The 17,814-nt window shown below is 62.2% G+C and overlaps 4 protein-coding genes across 6 annotated transcripts; 3 read left to right on the forward strand and 1 right to left on the reverse strand.

Moving 5' to 3' along the window:
• The first annotated feature begins 2,101 nt into the window (after window positions 1-2,101).
• Window positions 2,102-5,329, forward strand: FBXL16 (F-box and leucine rich repeat protein 16). Its single transcript, XM_068969283.1, has 5 exons — window positions 2,102-2,743; window positions 3,657-4,165; window positions 4,543-4,627; window positions 4,918-4,981; window positions 5,181-5,329. The coding sequence occupies exons 1-5, from the start codon at window positions 2,102-2,104 to the stop codon at window positions 5,327-5,329; spliced, it is 1,449 nt and encodes a 482-aa protein (XP_068825384.1).
• A 3,425-nt stretch (window positions 5,330-8,754) lies between these two features.
• Window positions 8,755-13,483, forward strand: WDR24 (WD repeat domain 24). Its single transcript, XM_068968673.1, has 8 exons — window positions 8,755-9,354; window positions 10,518-10,695; window positions 10,838-11,510; window positions 12,031-12,149; window positions 12,228-12,349; window positions 12,446-12,550; window positions 12,640-12,980; window positions 13,122-13,483. The coding sequence occupies exons 1-8, from the start codon at window positions 8,874-8,876 to the stop codon at window positions 13,473-13,475; spliced, it is 2,373 nt and encodes a 790-aa protein (XP_068824774.1). The 5' UTR covers window positions 8,755-8,873; the 3' UTR covers window positions 13,476-13,483.
• Window positions 13,484-13,735: 252 nt separating this feature from the next.
• On the forward strand, window positions 13,736-16,463 carry JMJD8 (jumonji domain containing 8). The gene is made up of 9 exons (XM_068967009.1): window positions 13,736-13,856; window positions 13,943-14,041; window positions 14,206-14,254; window positions 14,332-14,428; window positions 14,518-14,586; window positions 14,665-14,784; window positions 14,872-14,939; window positions 15,023-15,157; window positions 15,249-16,463. Exons 1-9 carry the CDS (start codon window positions 13,765-13,767, stop codon window positions 15,327-15,329), a joined length of 810 nt encoding a protein of 269 aa, XP_068823110.1. The 5' UTR covers window positions 13,736-13,764; the 3' UTR covers window positions 15,330-16,463.
• STUB1 (STIP1 homology and U-box containing protein 1) lies at window positions 15,304-17,717 on the reverse strand. Of its 3 annotated transcripts, XM_068967008.1 has the most exons (7): window positions 17,468-17,717; window positions 16,778-16,976; window positions 16,526-16,691; window positions 16,250-16,337; window positions 16,046-16,102; window positions 15,842-15,958; window positions 15,312-15,764 (listed from the first exon to the last, which is right to left on the reverse strand). In XM_068967008.1, exons 1-7 carry the CDS (start codon window positions 17,624-17,626, stop codon window positions 15,639-15,641), a joined length of 912 nt encoding a protein of 303 aa, XP_068823109.1. In that variant the 5' UTR covers window positions 17,627-17,717; the 3' UTR covers window positions 15,312-15,638. The 3 variants fall into 3 exon arrangements, with proteins under 3 accessions (XP_068823107.1, XP_068823109.1, XP_068823108.1); XM_068967006.1 differs by having other exon boundaries at window positions 15,304-15,764; window positions 16,046-16,337; XM_068967007.1 differs by having other exon boundaries at window positions 15,699-15,958; window positions 16,046-16,337.
• Between the last annotated feature and the right edge of the window lie 97 nt (window positions 17,718-17,814).

The raw sequence follows: 17,814 nt of genomic DNA on the forward strand, positions 1-17,814 counted from the left end.
ACCTAAATCGGCACTGCTCTTGAGTTATTTCTCCCTTGGTGCCGCCTCCGCCGCCTCCTCCTCCGGATCTTAGCCAGGCGGGCGTCTTCTCTCCGCTCGCCCCGCAAGCCTCCCGGGCCCCTCCCAGCCGATCTGAGTTTGCCGGGCGATACCCTCCCCGCCGCGCGCTGCCGCTGTCCGTGGTGGCACGTCCGGGCCCGGGCCCGGCCACGGGAGCCTGCACTAGGCTGCTGCGGGGGCGCTGTCCATGGTGCTGCCGCCGCCGGGCGCGCTCTGCTCTGGGGACGCAGAAGGTATTCAGACAGGGGCTGCCCCTCTAACCAGCACAGCCCGCACAAGGGAATTGCCAGGATACTCTCCCCCTTGGATACTCTCCCAGGATGGTGGGGGGGGGGAGCATTTGTAGGCTTCATACTGTCCCTCCATGCGGCGCTGTTGTCCCAGGATGGCCCCTCCTATGTACTGGCATTAAGGGGTCTGGGGCAGCCCTCACGCTGGGCCACCCCTGCCACTGTGGGCAACTGTAACTCCTGGGAGCCTCAGGTTCCTGATCTGAAAGCCGTGCTCACAGCAGTGCTTCCCCCTGTGCCCCCCAACCGGGCAGTTGTGCGGCTGACATACACTATTATCCCAGTGGGCACTCGGCAAGTGCTGTTAGGGATGCTGTGTATCAGCCCAGGTGAGGAATGCAACTACCTGGTCATGACCTGCAGTGAAGGGGCAGCCAAGGTGTGGGGGTCTCCTCTTGGGGCGTGGACTGGCAGCCTGAAGGTTCATGACCATCAGGGCATGAAGACCTTTGGACTCAAAGCTGGGCTGGCAGCCATGAGGCCCACGTGTCCCAGTTAGAACCTTGGGCCCAGCCCAGGAAGCACCCTCCCCAGATGTGAAATGCCGACAAGTGTTGTCCAGTCCAGGGCTTGGGAACCAGTGGAGGTGTGATGCTGGGAAGGGGAGGGCAGGGCAGGACCACTGGCTCCCCTTCCCCTCGGGCCAGCAAGCTCACTGTGAGCCATGCCCTGCACTTGGTCCTCATCTTGTGCTGTTCCGTGGGGCATATCATCACCCCCAGGCTTTGAAGTGAGGAAAGGGAGGCTTGGAGCAGGGAAATGGCTCCCCAAGGCCACACAGGGATTTGGGGTGAGCCACTGGGTACCCACCTCCTCACTGAGTGTCAGAGGTGGGGACAGGCAGGAGATCTGGAATGAGAGGTAGATGGTAGCCCTGTGAGGGACCCACTGCCTCTTCTCTCTAGGGTCATCTGTGTCCAGCGCCCTCTGCCACCCATTCACAGCCTTGGAGGCCTGAGCACGGGAACGGGGGATGGTCTCAGCCCCACCCTGTGGGAAGATCCCTACACATAGCTTTCTGCAGCCAGTTCTGTGTCTGTGTCTTGGCTCCACCACTTACTGTGACCTCAGGCAAGAAATTCATGCTGCCTCAACCTATGGTTTCCTCATCTGTACAATGGGTACAATCATCAAAGCATCGTCCCCCATGGGTTGAGTGGGAGATTAAGGAAACAATATGTGTGGAGGGCTCATTGTGCTGGCATCACCGTGAGCACCCTGGGAAGACACTTGCCCTTTCTCTGGGTATGTTCTGAGCCACAGAGCCTCCTGCAGCCACAGAGATTCTCAGTGCATGCGCCTCAGATGGAGCACTTAAACCACTCCAGAGAGCTACACTGGCGTGGCATAGAGGAGTGGCCAGAGAATGCCCCGAATCCTCAGTTCCCCAGCCCTGCCTGGCAGAGAGAGGCCTGGCAGGTGCCGATGACGGGCAGCAGAGGTGAAGGGGACGGTCACCAGTGAGTGTCCCTCCACCTCTGTCCATAGAACCTGGGGGTCAAAAAGCTCTGTGGTGGGTGGAGGTTGAACTCAGTGCATACAGTAGGTGCTCAGGAGTGTTGTAGTCATGACCAGCCCTGCCTTCCTGCACCTGCTCAGTCAGGGAGTCAGGACTTACACTCAGACCCTTTCTGTTGGGTGGTTCTGGGAATGGCCTGGGAGGGGCCGCTGGGGGACGGGGCGGAGCCTAGTCCTCCCGCGCAGGACTCACTGCCATCTCCTGGACCCTGTCTGCAGCCCGAGCGGGGAAGATGTCGAGCCCGGGCGTCGACGGCGACCCCAAGCCTCCATGCTTGCCTCGCAATGGCCTGGTGAAGCTGCCGGGCCAGCCCAATGGCCTGGGCGCAGCCAGCATCACCAAGGGCACGCCAGCTGCCAAGAACCGCCCTTGCCAGCCACCCCCGCCCACCCTCCCACCACCCAGCCTGGCTGCCCCACCGCCCCGGGCTGCTCTGGCCGGGGGCCTGTGCCCCCAGGCAGGGCTCCCCCTCGGTGGACCAGCCTTAGCCCCAGTGCCTGGGCCCCCAGCAGAGCGACCGCCCCTGGCCACAGATGAGAAGATCCTCAATGGCCTCTTCTGGTACTTCTCGCCCTGCGAGAAGTGTGTGCTGGCGCAGGTGTGCAAGGCCTGGAGGCGTGTGCTCTACCAGCCCAAGTTCTGGGCGGGCCTCACGCCTGTGCTGCACGCCAAGGAGCTCTACACAGTGCTGCCTGGAGGTGAGAAGGAGTTCGTGAACCTGCAGGGCTTTGCAGCACGTGGCTTTGAGGGTTTCTGCCTGGTCGGCGTCTCTGACTTGGACATCTGTGAGTTCATTGACAACTACGCGCTCTCCAAGAAGGGTGTCAAGGCCATGAGCCTCAAGCGTTCCACCATCACTGACGCCGGCCTGGAGGTGCGCACTGCCACGGGCCCAGAGGAGCAAGGGTGGGGGGCTAGGCCAGGCAGCAGCCACTCAGCACATGTGTGTTGTGGGGGGCAAGCAGCAAAGTGGCTGAGGGTGGGGCTGGTGCCCTGAGGAGTGTGGCTCTGGGGTGGGGGGAGCAGGGCTGGCTACTTAGTTTGGGGGATCTAGTTCAAAATGAAAATTCGGGTCCTTTGCTCAAAGATAACTAAGGATTTCAAGACAGTAACAGCAAAGCAGAGGCTTCCCAGGTGGCGCTAGTGCTAAAGAACCCACCTGCCAATGGAGGAGACAGCTTCAGTCCCTGGGTTGGGAAGATCCCCTGGAGGAGGAGGGTACGGCAACCCACTCTAGTATTCTTGCCTGGAGAATCCCATGGACAGAGGTTGCAGAGTTAGACACAACTCAACCGACTTAGCACTCATGCACGCAACAGCAAAGCAGACAAACGTGAGACCCTGCATGCCGAGCAGGTTGCCTTGGGGAGGGAGGATGCTGGAGGAGGTGGGAGAAGCAGGGGCAAAGGTCAGAGGAGCAGCTGTGGAGGTGGCCCTTCCCCAGGAAGGGGGCTCTAATCATCGCATCATTAACACAAAGGGCTCTGAGCACCTGCTTGGGCCTGGCCCCAGACTCCCAGATCCCCTGTGCCCTGCCTCCTCTCTTAGAATGTTGTTTACATGTAATGAACACACTGTAAAAGGCACTTGGCAGAGTCCAGCTTGATGGATGTTTAACACTGTCTGCACCCTCAAGAACACAGCTTCCTGCCCCTTGGCGGGCTGCTTCCACCCTGTCTGCTATCAGCCCACCATGCCCATGGGGAGTCTCATGCTTGGGAAACCACGGTAGGCTTGAGCGCTATGGAAACCTCCTGACCCCCTCCTGATCCCACACCTGTCCACAGGTGATGCTGGAGCAGATGCAGGGTGTGGTGCGCCTGGAGCTGTCAGGTTGCAACGACTTCACTGAGGCTGGGCTGTGGTCCAGCCTGAGTGCGCGGATCACCTCGCTGAGCGTGAGCGACTGCATCAACGTGGCCGACGACGCCATCGCGGCCATCTCGCAGCTGCTGCCCAACCTGGCTGAGCTGAGCTTGCAGGCCTACCACGTGACGGACACAGCCCTGGCCTACTTCACAGCGCGCCAGGGCCACAGCACGCACACGCTGCGCCTGCTCTCCTGCTGGGAGATCACCAACCACGGCGTGGTCAACGTGGTGCATAGCCTGCCCAACCTCACTGCGCTCAGCCTCTCTGGCTGCTCCAAGGTCACGGACGATGGCGTGGAGCTCGTGGCAGAGAACCTGCGGAAGCTCCGCAGCCTCGACCTCTCCTGGTGCCCACGCATCACTGACATGGCGCTCGAGTATGTGGCCTGCGACCTGCATCGCCTGGAGGAGCTCGTGCTGGACAGGTGTGCACGGCCCCACCCCTAGGCCACGGAGGGCAGGGCCAGGCAAGGCTGCTGGACCTCTAAGAAGGGAGCCTGGTGGACAAACCTGTAGTTAGAGGGGGGCTGCAGCAAGGGGGGCGGGGCCCTCATAAGAAGCTAGCCTTGTGCGGACTATAACACGGGGGCGGGGCTGAGCGGTGCCCGCCACCCCACCCCACCTCCCTAGGGAATACGACCGAGCGGCCAGTTGAGGGCGGAACCTGGGTGGGGCGCGGCACGGTGGGGCAGGAAGGTTGCTCAGCTCCGGGCGTCTGGGGCAAAAAAGGAGGAAGGGGCCAGAGCTGAGGGGTGGGGACAGGTGTTCTGAATGTGGGCAACCCCTTCTGTTGCGACCACAGGTGTGTACGCATCACGGACACTGGCCTCAGCTATTTGTCCACCATGTCGTCCCTCCGCAGCCTCTACCTGCGATGGTGCTGCCAGGTATCAGCCCTCCACGCCTCCGGAGACTGGGGAGTAGGCGGGGGAGGTGGGGGGCGTGGGGAAAGCCCCCACCCAGATATGCCGCTGACCTGTAAGGAAGCCCACTCAGATCCTGTAAGGAAGTCTGGGATCCCTTCACACCCAAGCGACGCGCACGAAGTCCCTAGGGCCCTCAGCGACTCCTTGGGGACCTGAGAACCTACCACCTGCCCCCTAAGGCCTGACGCTAGCAGTGGAGCTCCCTCGTGGCGCAAACGGAAATAGCTAACTCGCCCCGCCCTCCCGCCCAGGTGCAGGACTTCGGGCTGAAGCACCTCCTAGCCATGAGGAGTCTGCGTCTCTTGTCTCTGGCAGGTGAGACCCTGTGCCGCCCTCCTGGGCAGTGGCCACTCATCCCCACCTAGGCCGACTCCGCCAGCACTGCCGGGACCCTCGCGCAGACCCACGCCTGGTGTTGACTCACCGTGGCCCAGGTCCCACCGGCCAGAGGGCGGAGTCTCGCCTGGTCCGAGCCCCGTCCGGGCCACGCCCACTAAGCCCCGCCCCTCCGCAGGCTGCCCGCTGCTGACCGCCACCGGGCTGTCGGGCCTGGTGCAGCTGCAGGACCTGGAGGAGCTGGAGCTGACCAACTGCCCCGGAGCCACCCCCGAGCTCTTCAAGTACTTCTCGCAGCACCTGCCCCGCTGCCTCGTCGTCGAGTAGTCGGGGCCTCCCCGCCCTCGGCCCCTCGCTCTCCTCCCCGCCCCGCCCCGAGCAAGGAGGGCGGCGGGCGGGCCAGCCCCGCGCACGCACGCACGCACGCTCGGGGAATTTGTGCATGCCCCTCGCGCCCGCAACTGCACGCCCGCCCTTCGCCACGCCACAGTCGCCTCCATCGTTCGCCCGCCCGCCGGAGGCGGAGCGCCTGGGGCTCGGTCCTGGGGGGCGCTTTGAGCTCGCCAGACGGCCCCTACCGCCTTCTCCGCCACACCCCGCTCTGTCTCCCCACCCCGGGCAGGGCCCAGGGGGATTGAGGGGAGCTGGGTCCCGCATCTTCCACTGCACCGCGCCTGGAGCCCTCCGAGGGGTGCGAGGGGATACAGGCCGCCGCCAAAGCCATGGCCCGCCCAGGAGCCCAAGTCTCACCCGCCCTTCCCCGACTCATGCCAGCCTGACCCCCAGCGACCTCCCCTCTTCCTTGCCGCTGTGTGAGAGAGGCCCGGCTCGCCCCACCCCACCCACAGACCTAAGGTCCTTGGACCCCGGCCAGGCTAGGGCAGAACTGGATTAGGAGAGGGGCCACCAGGCTGACAGTGACCTTGGCATAATCAACATTAGCCCAGCTGGCTCCAGTCCACCTCAACCCAGGGTGGCATAGCTACCTTGAGAGGCCTGCAGCTGGAGCGACCATTAGGGCCTGCAGGCCTTGGGAGCAGTCCTGAGTGGACCCTGCCCTGCAACCCCTGTAGCCAGCTGGGCCCAGGCCCCTCAGTGCAACACTTCATCCTGGGCAGGTCTCCACCAGGTGGAAGCTGGGAAAGGGGGCCCTAGCCAGTGACCAATCTTCCAGTGACCAGCTCCCCCTCAACACCCAAAGGGAGGGCTCCTTTCTAGCCACAGCCTCCCTCTCCCCAGCTTCCCAGACTTCTACCTGCCCACGTGGGTGCACCATGTTCTGTCTAGTCCCAGCACATCGGGAAGTCCTGGGGTGCTGGCCCATCTTGGCGATTGCTGATGAGGGGGCTGGGACCCCTTTCCATCGCAACCTTGAGCACCCACACCCTATCTTGGGACACTCCCCACCCCCCAATCTGGTTGGAAGAGAGTAGCCAGTTTCCAGAGAGCCAGAGAGTGACAGAGAGAGAGAGAGAGAAAGAGAAAGAGCGAGCGAGAGATGCTGTTGAAGAGAGTTCAACAGCCCAAAGATTTCCCTGCCCCTGGAGTGCTGGCCAGAGGCTCCAGGGCTGAGATGGTCAGGAGCCAGTTTCTTCAGCCCCTCCTCCCCACAGCTCCTAGTGGGGAGGGGCAGCTGTCCATTTGTCCAAAGTATTAATGCAACTGAAGCTGTGATATTTCCAACGACTGTAGGAGGAAAAATTAGGGGGACAGAGGAAAACAAAACCAACCAACCCCTAAAATCATTTTCTTATTGTACATAACGACCTCATTCTCCTGTATATGCGGAAGATATAACCTTATATTTGGTAAGTGTTTCTTGTGCTATTTTATCACGTGACCTGTTTATAAAAATATATATTAAAAAAGTCGTAAAAACACACGTCTGAATTGTTTTTAGGTCATCACACCATGGTGGGGGGAAGGTGTTCTCTGTCCTGAGTGGCCCAAGTCTGAATTTTTGTGCACCCCTCATCAGGTTTATTGGTTCTTTCAATAAACATGCAGAGACTGGTAACACTGTGCCAGACTGGAAACCCAGCAGTGACCACCACAGAAGGCCCCTAACCTCTGTGTCAGCAGGGAGAGACACTAAAATCATTACATATAACACTCCTTCCAAAATATCTAGGATATAGCCCATTCTTCCAAGGGCAAGAATGAGGGCTGCTAGGGTTATCCTAGGGAGAAGGCAATGGCAACCCACTCCAGTACTCTTGCCTGGAAAATCCCATGGGCGGAGGAGCCTGGTAGGCTGCAGTCCATGGGGTCCTGAAGAGTCAGACAGGACTGAGCGACTTTACTTTCACTTTTCACTCTCACGCATTGGAGAAGGAAATGGCAACCCACTCCAGTGTTCTCGCCTGGAGAATCCCAGGGACGGGTGGGCCTGGTGGGCTGCTGTCTAAGGGGTTGCACAGAGTCGGACATGACTGAAGCGACTTAGCAGCAGCAGCAGCAGCAGCAGGGGTGTCCTAGATCACACAGAGCAGCAAGCACAGGCAGGGCGCATACTCAGCAAAAAGGGCGGCTCAGAGAGGGTCACCGACTGAACGTTTGTGTGAACAGGTCCAGTCAGGCACCAGAGCTCTTGGAGACAGACGGATGTGAGTTCACATTCGTGTAAAACAGATATAATCAGTATACCAGGTTGTGACGAGCGCCGTGGAGGCCACTGAGATGGGGTGGCCGGGGAAGGCCTCTAAAAACGTGCCATTTAAGTAGAACTCTGAGGGATGAGGAGACGCGTTCTAGGGAGGACAACGAGCGTGCACCCACGATGACCGTGAGGCAGGCAAGGGCTCCTGTGGCGGAGAGGACGGGCCAGGAGCTCGGGATTTGCCTCCCAGCGCGGTGAGGACATGTGGAGGCCCGCAGGCCGAAGAGTCCCTGGCTGTGCGGAGCTCAGATGACGCGGGAGGTGGGGCCCCAGGAGAGCCGCTAGGAGGCTGTTCCCGAGTCCCGAAGAGGGCGAAAAAGAAGGCGGAGACGGAGGAGGGGTGTGGGGCCAGCCTGGGGATGCCTGGGCTTGCTGATGGACTGTGGGGCAGAGATGAGCACTAGCGTTAAAATAACACGAGTTAAAAAAGGAAGAGGAAGAATACCAGAGGCGGAACCGGCGAAGCTTCCCCATCTCTGCTCGCCCCTCCGCCTCCAAGGCGCTCTCCCGTTCCGGAACGTTTGTAGTGTGGGCGCCCGCTTCCAGCGCGGGGCTGGAAAGAAAAGGACCACGTTCGGCGGGGGGCGGGACGGAGACGGGCTTCTTCCGGCGCGGCCGTTCCTCCCCGGCCCGGCAGTTTCGGGAGATGGCTCAGGTGCCCGCGGAAGGAGAGACTTCACCGTTCCTCCGGTTCTGTTCCCGCGGTCTCCGCTCCCGCCGCAACCTCTGCGCCGCCAGGCTCTCCTGTGCGGTCGCGCCAGCCATCCCTCGGGCTCCGTAAACAGTTCGGTCCTGGAAGCCCCTCTGACCCTCGAGCCTCTGGTCTTCCTGCCCCCTTTCCAGAGGCCAACTGTGCACGGTGGAAGCCATCTGGCTTCCCTGGCGGGACTGACTGCCCGAAGGTCCAGTGACCATCCTGATTTGGCAGTTAGGGAGTTGGAGAATTGGCCTGGCCTGGGGCTGACCAGGTAAGGTCTCCCCCAGAAGTCAGACATGGGGCTGGCTAGCCTCAGGGCAGCCATGGCACCCTCCGACTGCCCGGCCAGGGTGATGGAACTTGCCTATCAGACCGATTGACTAACGGTGGACGCCCCTGGACTAAGCAGTTTTGGAGGAACCACCCAGGGTAAAGGGTCTGAAAGGACACGCCCCTGCCGCCAGGCTGACCAGGCCTACCCACTTCACCGATCTGTCCTCGCCACCCGTGCAGCCATGGAGAAGATGTCCCGCGTGACCACGGCCCTCGGTGGGAGCGTGCTGACTGGCCGCACCATGCACTGCCATCTGGATGCTCCGGCCAATGCCATCAGCGTGTGCCGTGACGCGGCCCAGGTGGTCGTAGCAGGCCGCAGCATCTTCAAGATCTATGCCATTGAGGAGGAGCAGTTTGTGGAGAAGCTGAACCTGCGCGTGGGCCGCAAGCCCTCCCTCAACCTGAGCTGTGCAGATGTTGTCTGGCACCAGATGGACGAGAACCTGCTGGCCACGGCGGCCACCAATGGCGTGGTGGTCACCTGGAACCTGGGCCGGCCGTCCCGCAACAAGCAGGACCAGCTGTTCACGGAGCACAAGCGCACAGTGAACAAAGTCTGCTTCCACCCCACTGAGGCCCACGTGCTGCTCAGTGGCTCCCAGGATGGCTTCATGAAGTGCTTTGACCTGCGCAGGAAGGACTCTGTCAGCACCTTCTCGGGTGAGGCCCTGGGAGGCAGGTCAGGCAGGTGTGCCTCTCTGCAGGTGGCTGACCTGTCTAGGCAGGTTGAGAAGTGCTCTGTGTCAGAGGCCCTCAGGTGTGCTCCCAGAGGGCTTCCTGGAGGAGGAGCCAGCTGAGCTGGCACTGGAGGAGGGGGTGGAGGTCAGCAAGGAAGGGGCAGAGGTGGGCCTGGTGGAAGTGTGAGGGGTACCTGGAGTGTGGGCACAGCGCTGATGCATTTGCAGGGCCAGCAGGAGTCGAGGGTAGTGTGGGATCAGGGAGAGGGCAAATGGGTGGCTGCCCTGGCAGCTCAGCCTCCTCTCGCCATGCCTCAGAGCTCCAGGCCATCTCATTGCATGAAGTCTGCTTCCAGGGTCCTCAGCCCAGGGAAGCAGTGGGGAGTGGGGCACTGCCTGGTTCCCCACCCCCCAAGTTCCCTTCCCAGCAGCCCCAGCTCTTGACACCCCCGCCTTGAGCCAGCTCACATTTTTTACCTTGATGAGACCAAATGAAGACCAGGGCAGAGCCCTCAGATAATCAGGGAGCCTCTTATGACAGTCCTTGAGCTCCCTGTGCAGGGGGAAACCTGGGTGCTGCATTCGAAGGCTCCTGGTGTGGTGGTCCTCAGGGCTGGACGTGTCCCCTCAAGATCTCCAGTCCTTGGAGCCTGGCCAACCTGGCAGCTCCAGCTTAAGGTGTAGGGCCTGGGCAGAGCCTGGGGCATTTTATCTCTGCCTCCTGGGGCCTGAGGCTTCCAGAGGATTGTATTCGGCCCACCGAGGCTCCTGTTCACAGTGCTCTGACACCTCGTTCTGAAGCCGTGACAGCTTTGCACGAGGACAGATGTCAGATGCAGAATCCAGAGAAAATCAAGGTCCAGGAGTCTGTTAAAAACCACCTGATGCCTGGTGTCCCTCTCACCTGCCTAGGCTATTATCTGCTTTGCCATGCCTCTCTTCGCCCCTGTCCACTCTGGACAGGCCTTGGCAAATGTCTACATCACCCTCCACGCCTTGTGGTCTCGGCCACAGGCAGGAATGCAACACCAGCCCACATCCATTCTGAGGAATCCCCACTGGTGGTTTACTCTCCCTCCTGGAGCTCCTGTGGGCCACCCCGTCCCCCACCCCCAACCTTCTCCCTCCACTAATGTCCGCTCACAGGCCAGTCTGAGAGTGTGCGCGATGTCCAGTTCAGTATCCGGGACTACTTCACCTTCGCGTCCACCTTCGAGAACGGCAACGTGCAGCTCTGGGACATCCGGCGGCCTGACCGCTGTGAGCGAATGTTCACAGCCCACAATGGGCCTGTATTCTGCTGTGACTGGCACCCGGAGGACAGGTGTGGGGTGGAGGCCAGGGTAGCGGGCCAGGGTGGGTGGGCCTGTGGAAGGGCTCTCTCACTGCCTCAAGACCTGTGAGACAGAATGGGGAGCCCTCCCACCCAGAAAGAGGTCACTGAGGACTTCATGGGCCTTCCCCAGGGGCTGGCTGGCCACAGGTGGGCGTGACAAGATGGTGAAGGTCTGGGACATGGCCACACACCGTGCCAAGGAGGTGCACTGCGTGCAGACCATCGCCTCCGTGGCCAGAGTCAAGTGGAGGCCCGAGTGCCGCCACCACCTCGCCACGTGCTCCATGATGGTGGACCACAACGTCTACGTGTGGGACGTGCGCCGGCCCTTTGTGCCCGCCGCCATGTTTGAGGAGCACCGGGACGTCACGACAGGCATCGCCTGGCGCCACCCGCATGACTCCTCCTTCCTGCTCTCCGGCTCCAAGGACAGCACTCTCTGTCAGCACCTGTTCCGCGACGCCAGCCAGCCTGTTGAGCGTGCCAACCCTGAGGGCCTCTGCTACGGCCTCTTTGGGGACCTGGCCTTCGCAGCCAAGGAGAGCCTTGTGGCCACCGAGTTGGGGCGCAAACCCTACGCTGGGGATCGGCGCCACCCCATCTTCTTCAAGCGCAAGCTGGACCCTGCCGAGCCCTTTGCGGGCCTCGCCTCCAGTGCCCTCAATGTCTTTGAGATAGAACCCGGCAGCGGCAGCATGAGCTGGTTCGTGGACACCGCCGAGCGTTATGCCCTGGCCGGCCGGCCACTGGCTGAGCTCTGTGACCACAATGCGAAAGTGGCTCGAGAGCTTGGCCGCAACCAGGTACTCGGGGTGGACTGAGGGCCAGGATCTTGGTACAGGGCCTGGAGCTCCGCTGACAGCTGCAGCCGGACCCTGCCCCGAGTTCAGAGTTCAGCTCTGGCTGAGGACACCCCCAGCTTGCCCCAGTAACTGAGAGTGTCCAGAGCCCCAGGAGTGGGCCTGACGCCAGTGCCATTCCTGGGGTGCTGGCCTGGGTGTTGTGGGGTCTTGGCCTCTCTTGGCTTGTCCTTGCTCCTAGACTTCACAGGATGTCCAGCCCTACAGAGAATGGCCACATTGCTTTGCTCATCCTCTCCCTGGGACCTCAGGCCCACTTCCATGTTTCCTCTGCCCCTACAGGATGGAGGCTAGGTTGTTTGTTTTTCCTGTGGGCCTCGGCTTCCCACCTGGGGTGGACCAGGACATTGGGTCCCTGGGGCAACTGAAAGCTGAGGGTTTGTGGTTCTATCCAGGCAGAGGGGGGCCTGCGCAGGGCTCCAGGGACCCAGGACCCCCATGAGTGACTAGTGCCCAACCCTAGGTGGCTCAGACGTGGACCATGCTCCGGATCATCTACTGTAGTCCTGGCCTGGTGTCCACCACCAATCTCAACCACAGTGTGGGCAAAGGCAGCTCCTGTGGCCTGCCCCTCATGAACAGGTAGACACCTGGGGGCGGCTCTCCCCAGAGGGTGGGACTGCTGGTGCCTACCCACCCATTGGCCCTCCCTGCCCCCAGTTTCAACCTGAAGGATATGGCCCCAGGGCTGGGCAGTGAGACTCGGCTGGACCGCAGCAAGGGTGATACACGGAGCGACACAGTGCTGCTGGACTCCTCAGCCACACTCATAACCAACGAAGGTAGGGTGGGGGCGGGCAGAGGGCCTTCATGGGAGTGGGACTGGGTCTCCCAGTGTGAGGCAGTCCTGGAATGCCCTCCCTCCCTCCCTTGGACAGATAACGAAGAGACTGAGGGCAGCGATGTGCCCACTGATTACCTGCTGGGTGACGTGGAAGGTGAGGACGATGAGCTTTACCTGTTGGATCCGGAACACGCACACTGTAAGTGGGGGCGTGGGGAAGGGGTGGGGTGGGGTGGGGCTGGGAGGCGGGGCCTGAGCCTGCCTACCCTTCCTGCCTCTGTGTCGCAGCGGAGGAGCCTGAGTATGTGCTGCCCCAGGAGGCCTTCCCGTTGCGCCACGAGATTGTGGACACCCCGCCGGGGTCCGAGCACCTGCAGGACAAGGCCGACTCTCCACACGTGAGCGGCAGTGAGGCAGATGCAGCCTCCCTGGTGCCTGTGGACTCCTCCTTCTCACTCATCTCGGTCTCGCACGCGCTGTGCGACAGCCGCCTGCCGCCCGACTTCTTTAGCGCCCTGGTCTGTGACATGCTACGCTTCTATGCCGAGCAGGGTGATGTGCAGATGGCCGTGTCCGTGCTCATTGTGCTGGGTGAGCGCGTGCGCAAGGACATCGACGAGCAAACCCAGGTGGGTGACAGGGTCTGGGGGTCTTCCCGGAGCAGCTACCACCCTGAGGACTGCCCCTGCACGCCCTGCCTACACCCGCACCTGTGTCTATGCCCAGGGAAGCCCGGGCTCTTACTCCGCCCTCCCTGCCCTGCCCGCCAGGAGCACTGGTACACGTCCTACATCGACCTGCTGCAGCGCTTCTGCCTCTGGAACGTGTCCAATCAAGTGGTCAAGCTCAGCACCAGTCGCGCCATCAGCTGCCTCAACCAGGCCTCCACCACCCTGCATGTTAACTGCAGTCACTGCAAGCGGCCCATGAGCAGCCGGGGCTGGGTGTGCGACCGCTGCCGCCGCTGCGCCAGCATGTGCGCCGTCTGCCACCACGTGGTCAAGGGGCTCTTCGTGTGGTGCCAGGGCTGCAGCCACGGCGGCCACCTGCAGCACATCATGAAGTGGCTGGAGGGCAGCTCCCACTGCCCCGCTGGCTGCGGCCACCTGTGCGAGTACTCCTGACCCGCTGCCGGGCTGGTAGGGACTGGCTTGTGAACCAAATAAAGGACGCGGGAGGCATTCTGAGCGGCTTGTTACCTGCTCGCGTCGCTTGGGGTCAGGTGCCAGCGCGGCCTATTTTACCGGGCGGAGGGCGGGGCCTCCGAGGCTCAGTAGCCAATAGCATCCCTTGGGGCGGTCTCGCCCCGCCCCCCCGGAAGCGCCCCCGCCTTCCGGGCCGGAGGAAGCGGCTCCCCAAGCGGGTTGGTGGCTGCACGGAGGCACTTCCGGCTTGCCTCGCGGCGGCAGGCTCATGGCGCTGGAGGCGCAGCCGCTTCTGTGGCTCGCGCTCTGGACGCTGGCGGTTCTCGCCCGGAGCTCTGGGGAGGACGCCGACGGAGGGTGGTGAGCGGCGCCGGGCGGCCGGGCGGGGTGAAGCGGGGAGGGTAGCGCAGCGGGCCGGCCGACAAAGTGAGCCGCTGTGTCGGCAGGCGGCGGCCCGGGCCGGGGGCGCCGGCGGCCGTGACGGAGGAGGAGCACTGCACCGTGGAGCGCCGGGCTGACCTCAGCTACGCCGAGTTCGTGCAGCGGTACTTGCGGCCTCCTGTGGGGCAACACCTCCCGGAAACCTGTCCCTAGAGCCGTCCCCTGCACCGCTGAGGACGCGCACTTCCCCTTGAGCCCCTTTGAGCGCGCGCGGGAGCCGAGGGTGGGGGCGGGTCAGACCTGGCCGTGACCCTGCCCTTCCTTCTAGCTACGCCTTTTCCAGACCTGTCATTCTGCAGGGGCTCACAGACAACTCGGTGAGTATTCACGCCCCTCTCGACCACCACTCGCCAGTGCAGGGCCCCGCCCCGAAGTCCTTTCTCTACCTCCGCAGAGGTTCCGGGACCTGTGCACCCGTCAGAGGCTGCTGGCCTCCTTTGGAGACAGCGTGGTCCGGTTGAGCACCGCCAACACCTACTCCTACCAGAAAGGTGAGCTGCCCCACCCCACAGCCCCGCCTGCTTGCCAGCATCTTGCAGGCAGCACCAACTAGTCCTGACCAACGCCTTTCAAACTGCAGTGGACCTGCCCTTTGAGAAGTATGTGGAGCAGATGCTGCACCCCCAGGACCCCATCTCCATGGGCAATGGTGAGCGAGATAGGTGACCATGGGTGTGTGTGTGGGGGGGTGACTTAGAGATCCCTGTGTCCTGTTTTCTGCTGGCAGACACTCTGTACTTCTTTGGGGACAACAACTTCACCGAATGGGCCTCCCTCTTTCGGCACTACTCTCCACCTCCGTTCAGCCTGCTGGGTACAACTCCTGCTTACAGCTTTGGAATTGCAGGTGGGTGCCCTGCAAGACGAAGGGACTTGGGGGCTGGCTGGGGGAGGATTAAGCTTGGTAACCAGGTGCTCCTAACTTGCCCCACAGGAGCTGGCTCTGGGGTACCCTTCCACTGGCATGGACCTGGGTTCTCGGAGGTGATCTATGGCCGCAAGGTCAGCACAGGGTGCAGGCTGAGACTCTGGGTTCACTGACCAAAATACAAAGCATAACTTTGCTGCTCCCCGCCAACCCCCAGCGCTGGTTCCTGTACCCTCCTGAGAAGACACCCGAATTCCACCCCAACAAAACCACACTGGCCTGGCTCCAGGACACATATCCAGCCCTGACACCATCTGCACGGCCCCTGGAATGCACTATCCAGGCTGGTGAGGTCAGTGGCTGGCAGACAGGGGCCAGGCTGAGCCGGGCCAAGGACCCCCATCCAACCCATCAACCCACATGTCCCCCCAACCCCTCACAAGGTGCTGTATTTCCCTGACCGATGGTGGCATGCCACACTCAACCTCGACACCAGCGTCTTCATCTCTACCTTCCTCGGCTAGCCAAAGGGGGTGGCTGGCGAGCCCACCGCACACCAGCACACATCCCTGCAGTACTCACAGGTTTTATTACAGGGACAGAGGTGGTGGCAGCAGCCTCAGCCCAGCCCAGCCTCACCCCCCCCTTTCCGGCCCAGAAGGAGGATGAGAGGCGCGTTGCCCAGCAGAACTGATGGGGGTGGGGTTGGGGACACCAGGGCAGGGATCCGGGGACACAAACTATATACAGAAAACTAGGGGCTACTGCCCCCAAGGCCCTCCTGAGCTAGGGTACCGGGCAAGGCAGGTGGGTGGCCCATACACCCACCCTGCTCAGTAATCCTCTACCCAGCCATTCTCAGAGATGAAGGCATCGATGACCTCTTTCATGGCCAGGTTGGGGATGAGCTGTTCCTGGGTGAGGGGGCTCCGAGTCACAGGGTCAAAATGGCCCACACGCTGTAGTGACAACAGGAGCAGAATTAGGAGCTGCTCAGTGCGTGTGGGTCCTGCTGCCAACACCCACAGGCCCTCACCTGCAGGTGCTCCTCGATGTCCTTACGGTCGTATGTGATGCCACTGGGCGTGATGCAGGGCTCCCGCATCAGCTCAAAGCTGATCTTGCCGCACAGGTAGTCAGGGATGTCTCGCTTCTGCAGCACACAGGGTCGGATCAGGTCAGGGGCTGGGAAGGGACACTGCTCTAGCTACCCACAGGCCCCAGAAGAAGGGCAGCTCACCTTTCTTTTCTCGTCGACCTGGGAGAAGAGCTCGTCCATGTCTGCCAAGTACTTGTCCTGCAAAGAACCAAGCAGCCACTTGTGGGCCTGACACCCCTCTCCCCTCCCCAGACACCGAGACACACAGACCCAGCAGGAGCCAGGGCACCTCACATCACAGCGCACGCACACACAGGACCCACACTCGGGCTGGGGCACCCTCACATGCTTGGCCTCAATGCAGGCCTGCTGGGCCCGTACGTGGCTGTCGTCCTCATCACCCTCGTGGTTCCGCTGACACTCTTCCAGTTCCCTGGGGGTTGACCAAAAGGTGTTCAGAGATGGGTCTGGCCAGGGGCAGTCAGACTCCACTCCAGACTTAGGATCATTCAGGCCCCTTTCCCTCCCTCTCCTGCGTGCCAGAATTGGCCTTCAATAAACACTTGTGTTCACACCTCAGAGTTAACCTAAGAGTGGTTACTCGAAGGGGGGGGAGCCCACCTCTCACGCTCAGCCACAATGAGCCGTGTGAGGTAAGAGTGCAACTCATTTTCCTGGTGGATGCGTCGCTCCTCGATGCTGTTCCAGCGCTTCTTCTTTGCGATGCGCAGAGCACTGGGGATGTCATCCCCAAAGTTGAGCCGCTGCTCCTTGGCCAGGTTGTAGGCTGGGGGATAAAGCATTTGGGTAAACTTCAACCAGTCCACCCACCTGGTCCCAGGCACCCTGGAACCAGCTAGCCTGTAAGCCCACCTCGCTGCAGGTTGGCAATAGCCTCATCATAGCTTTCCATCTCCAGCTGGCACTGCCCCAGGAAGAAGTGTGCCTTCACAGACTGCCCGTCCAGCTCCAGGGCACGCCGACAGTCAGCCAGGGCTTGCTCGTGCTGCTGCATCTTCAGGTAGCACAGCGCCCGGTTGGTGTAATACACGGCCACCAAGGGGTTCCGGGTCTGGGGACCAAGGCCGGGCCAGCCAGCATGAGGGAGTGAGCTCAGCCTGCCCACTCCGTCCCAACTTGAGGCCCACGGTTGGAACCAAGACACTAGAATTTTCTCAGCTTCCAAGCCCCTGGGTTCTGAGGGAGGGTGAAGCCTACGTGAGCCCACTCTCTGGACTCCAGTGAGTCTTGTGAAGGTAGTTTTCCCGGACTCGTGGAAATCCCCAGCATCGCGTTTGACTCCTCAAGGGGCAGGGATGCCTGGTCCCCAGCCCAGTGGGCCTCGAACACCTACAGTTCCCACCCAGCACAGTTCTCTGGCAGCCCGCACTGGCTCGGGAAAGGCGCGGCCTTGGCCCCAGACCCCAAGCACCCACCCCCTCCCTCCGAAAGTCTGGCGGGCACGGCCTGACATGTTCTGAAGAGGGCGCGCGGCAGAAGCCGCAGCTCGGCCCCTCCCCTGGCTCGGACGCCAAGCCCCTCCCGCAGCGCGGGCGCACTCACGATGGCGCGGCCGTAGCAGGCCGCTGCCTCCGGGTATTTGCGGCCCACGAAGAGCCGGTTGCCCTGCTCCTTGAGCTCCTGTGCGCTCGGGCTCTTCTCGGGGCTGCCGCCGCCGGCGCCCAGCCGTGCGCCGCCCTCCTTCTCCTCCTTGCCCTTCATGGCGCCGCACGGCACCGCCTGGGCTCCGCTCCCAGGTTCCGCGCCCAGCCCGCCCTGCGCCCGCAGCCCGAACCCGCGATCCGCTCGGGCTCGGTCCAGCGCTCCGCCACCGGAACTTCCGGTCTGCAGGTAGGCGGGGCCAGCGGAGCGGACCGCCGCGCAGGTGGGCGGGGCCGCGCGTGCCCCCG

The sequence above is a fragment of the Capricornis sumatraensis genome, chromosome 3, assembly GCF_032405125.1.
Source record: "Capricornis sumatraensis isolate serow.1 chromosome 3, serow.2, whole genome shotgun sequence".
NCBI classification, from domain to species: Eukaryota; Metazoa; Chordata; class Mammalia; order Artiodactyla; family Bovidae; genus Capricornis; species Capricornis sumatraensis.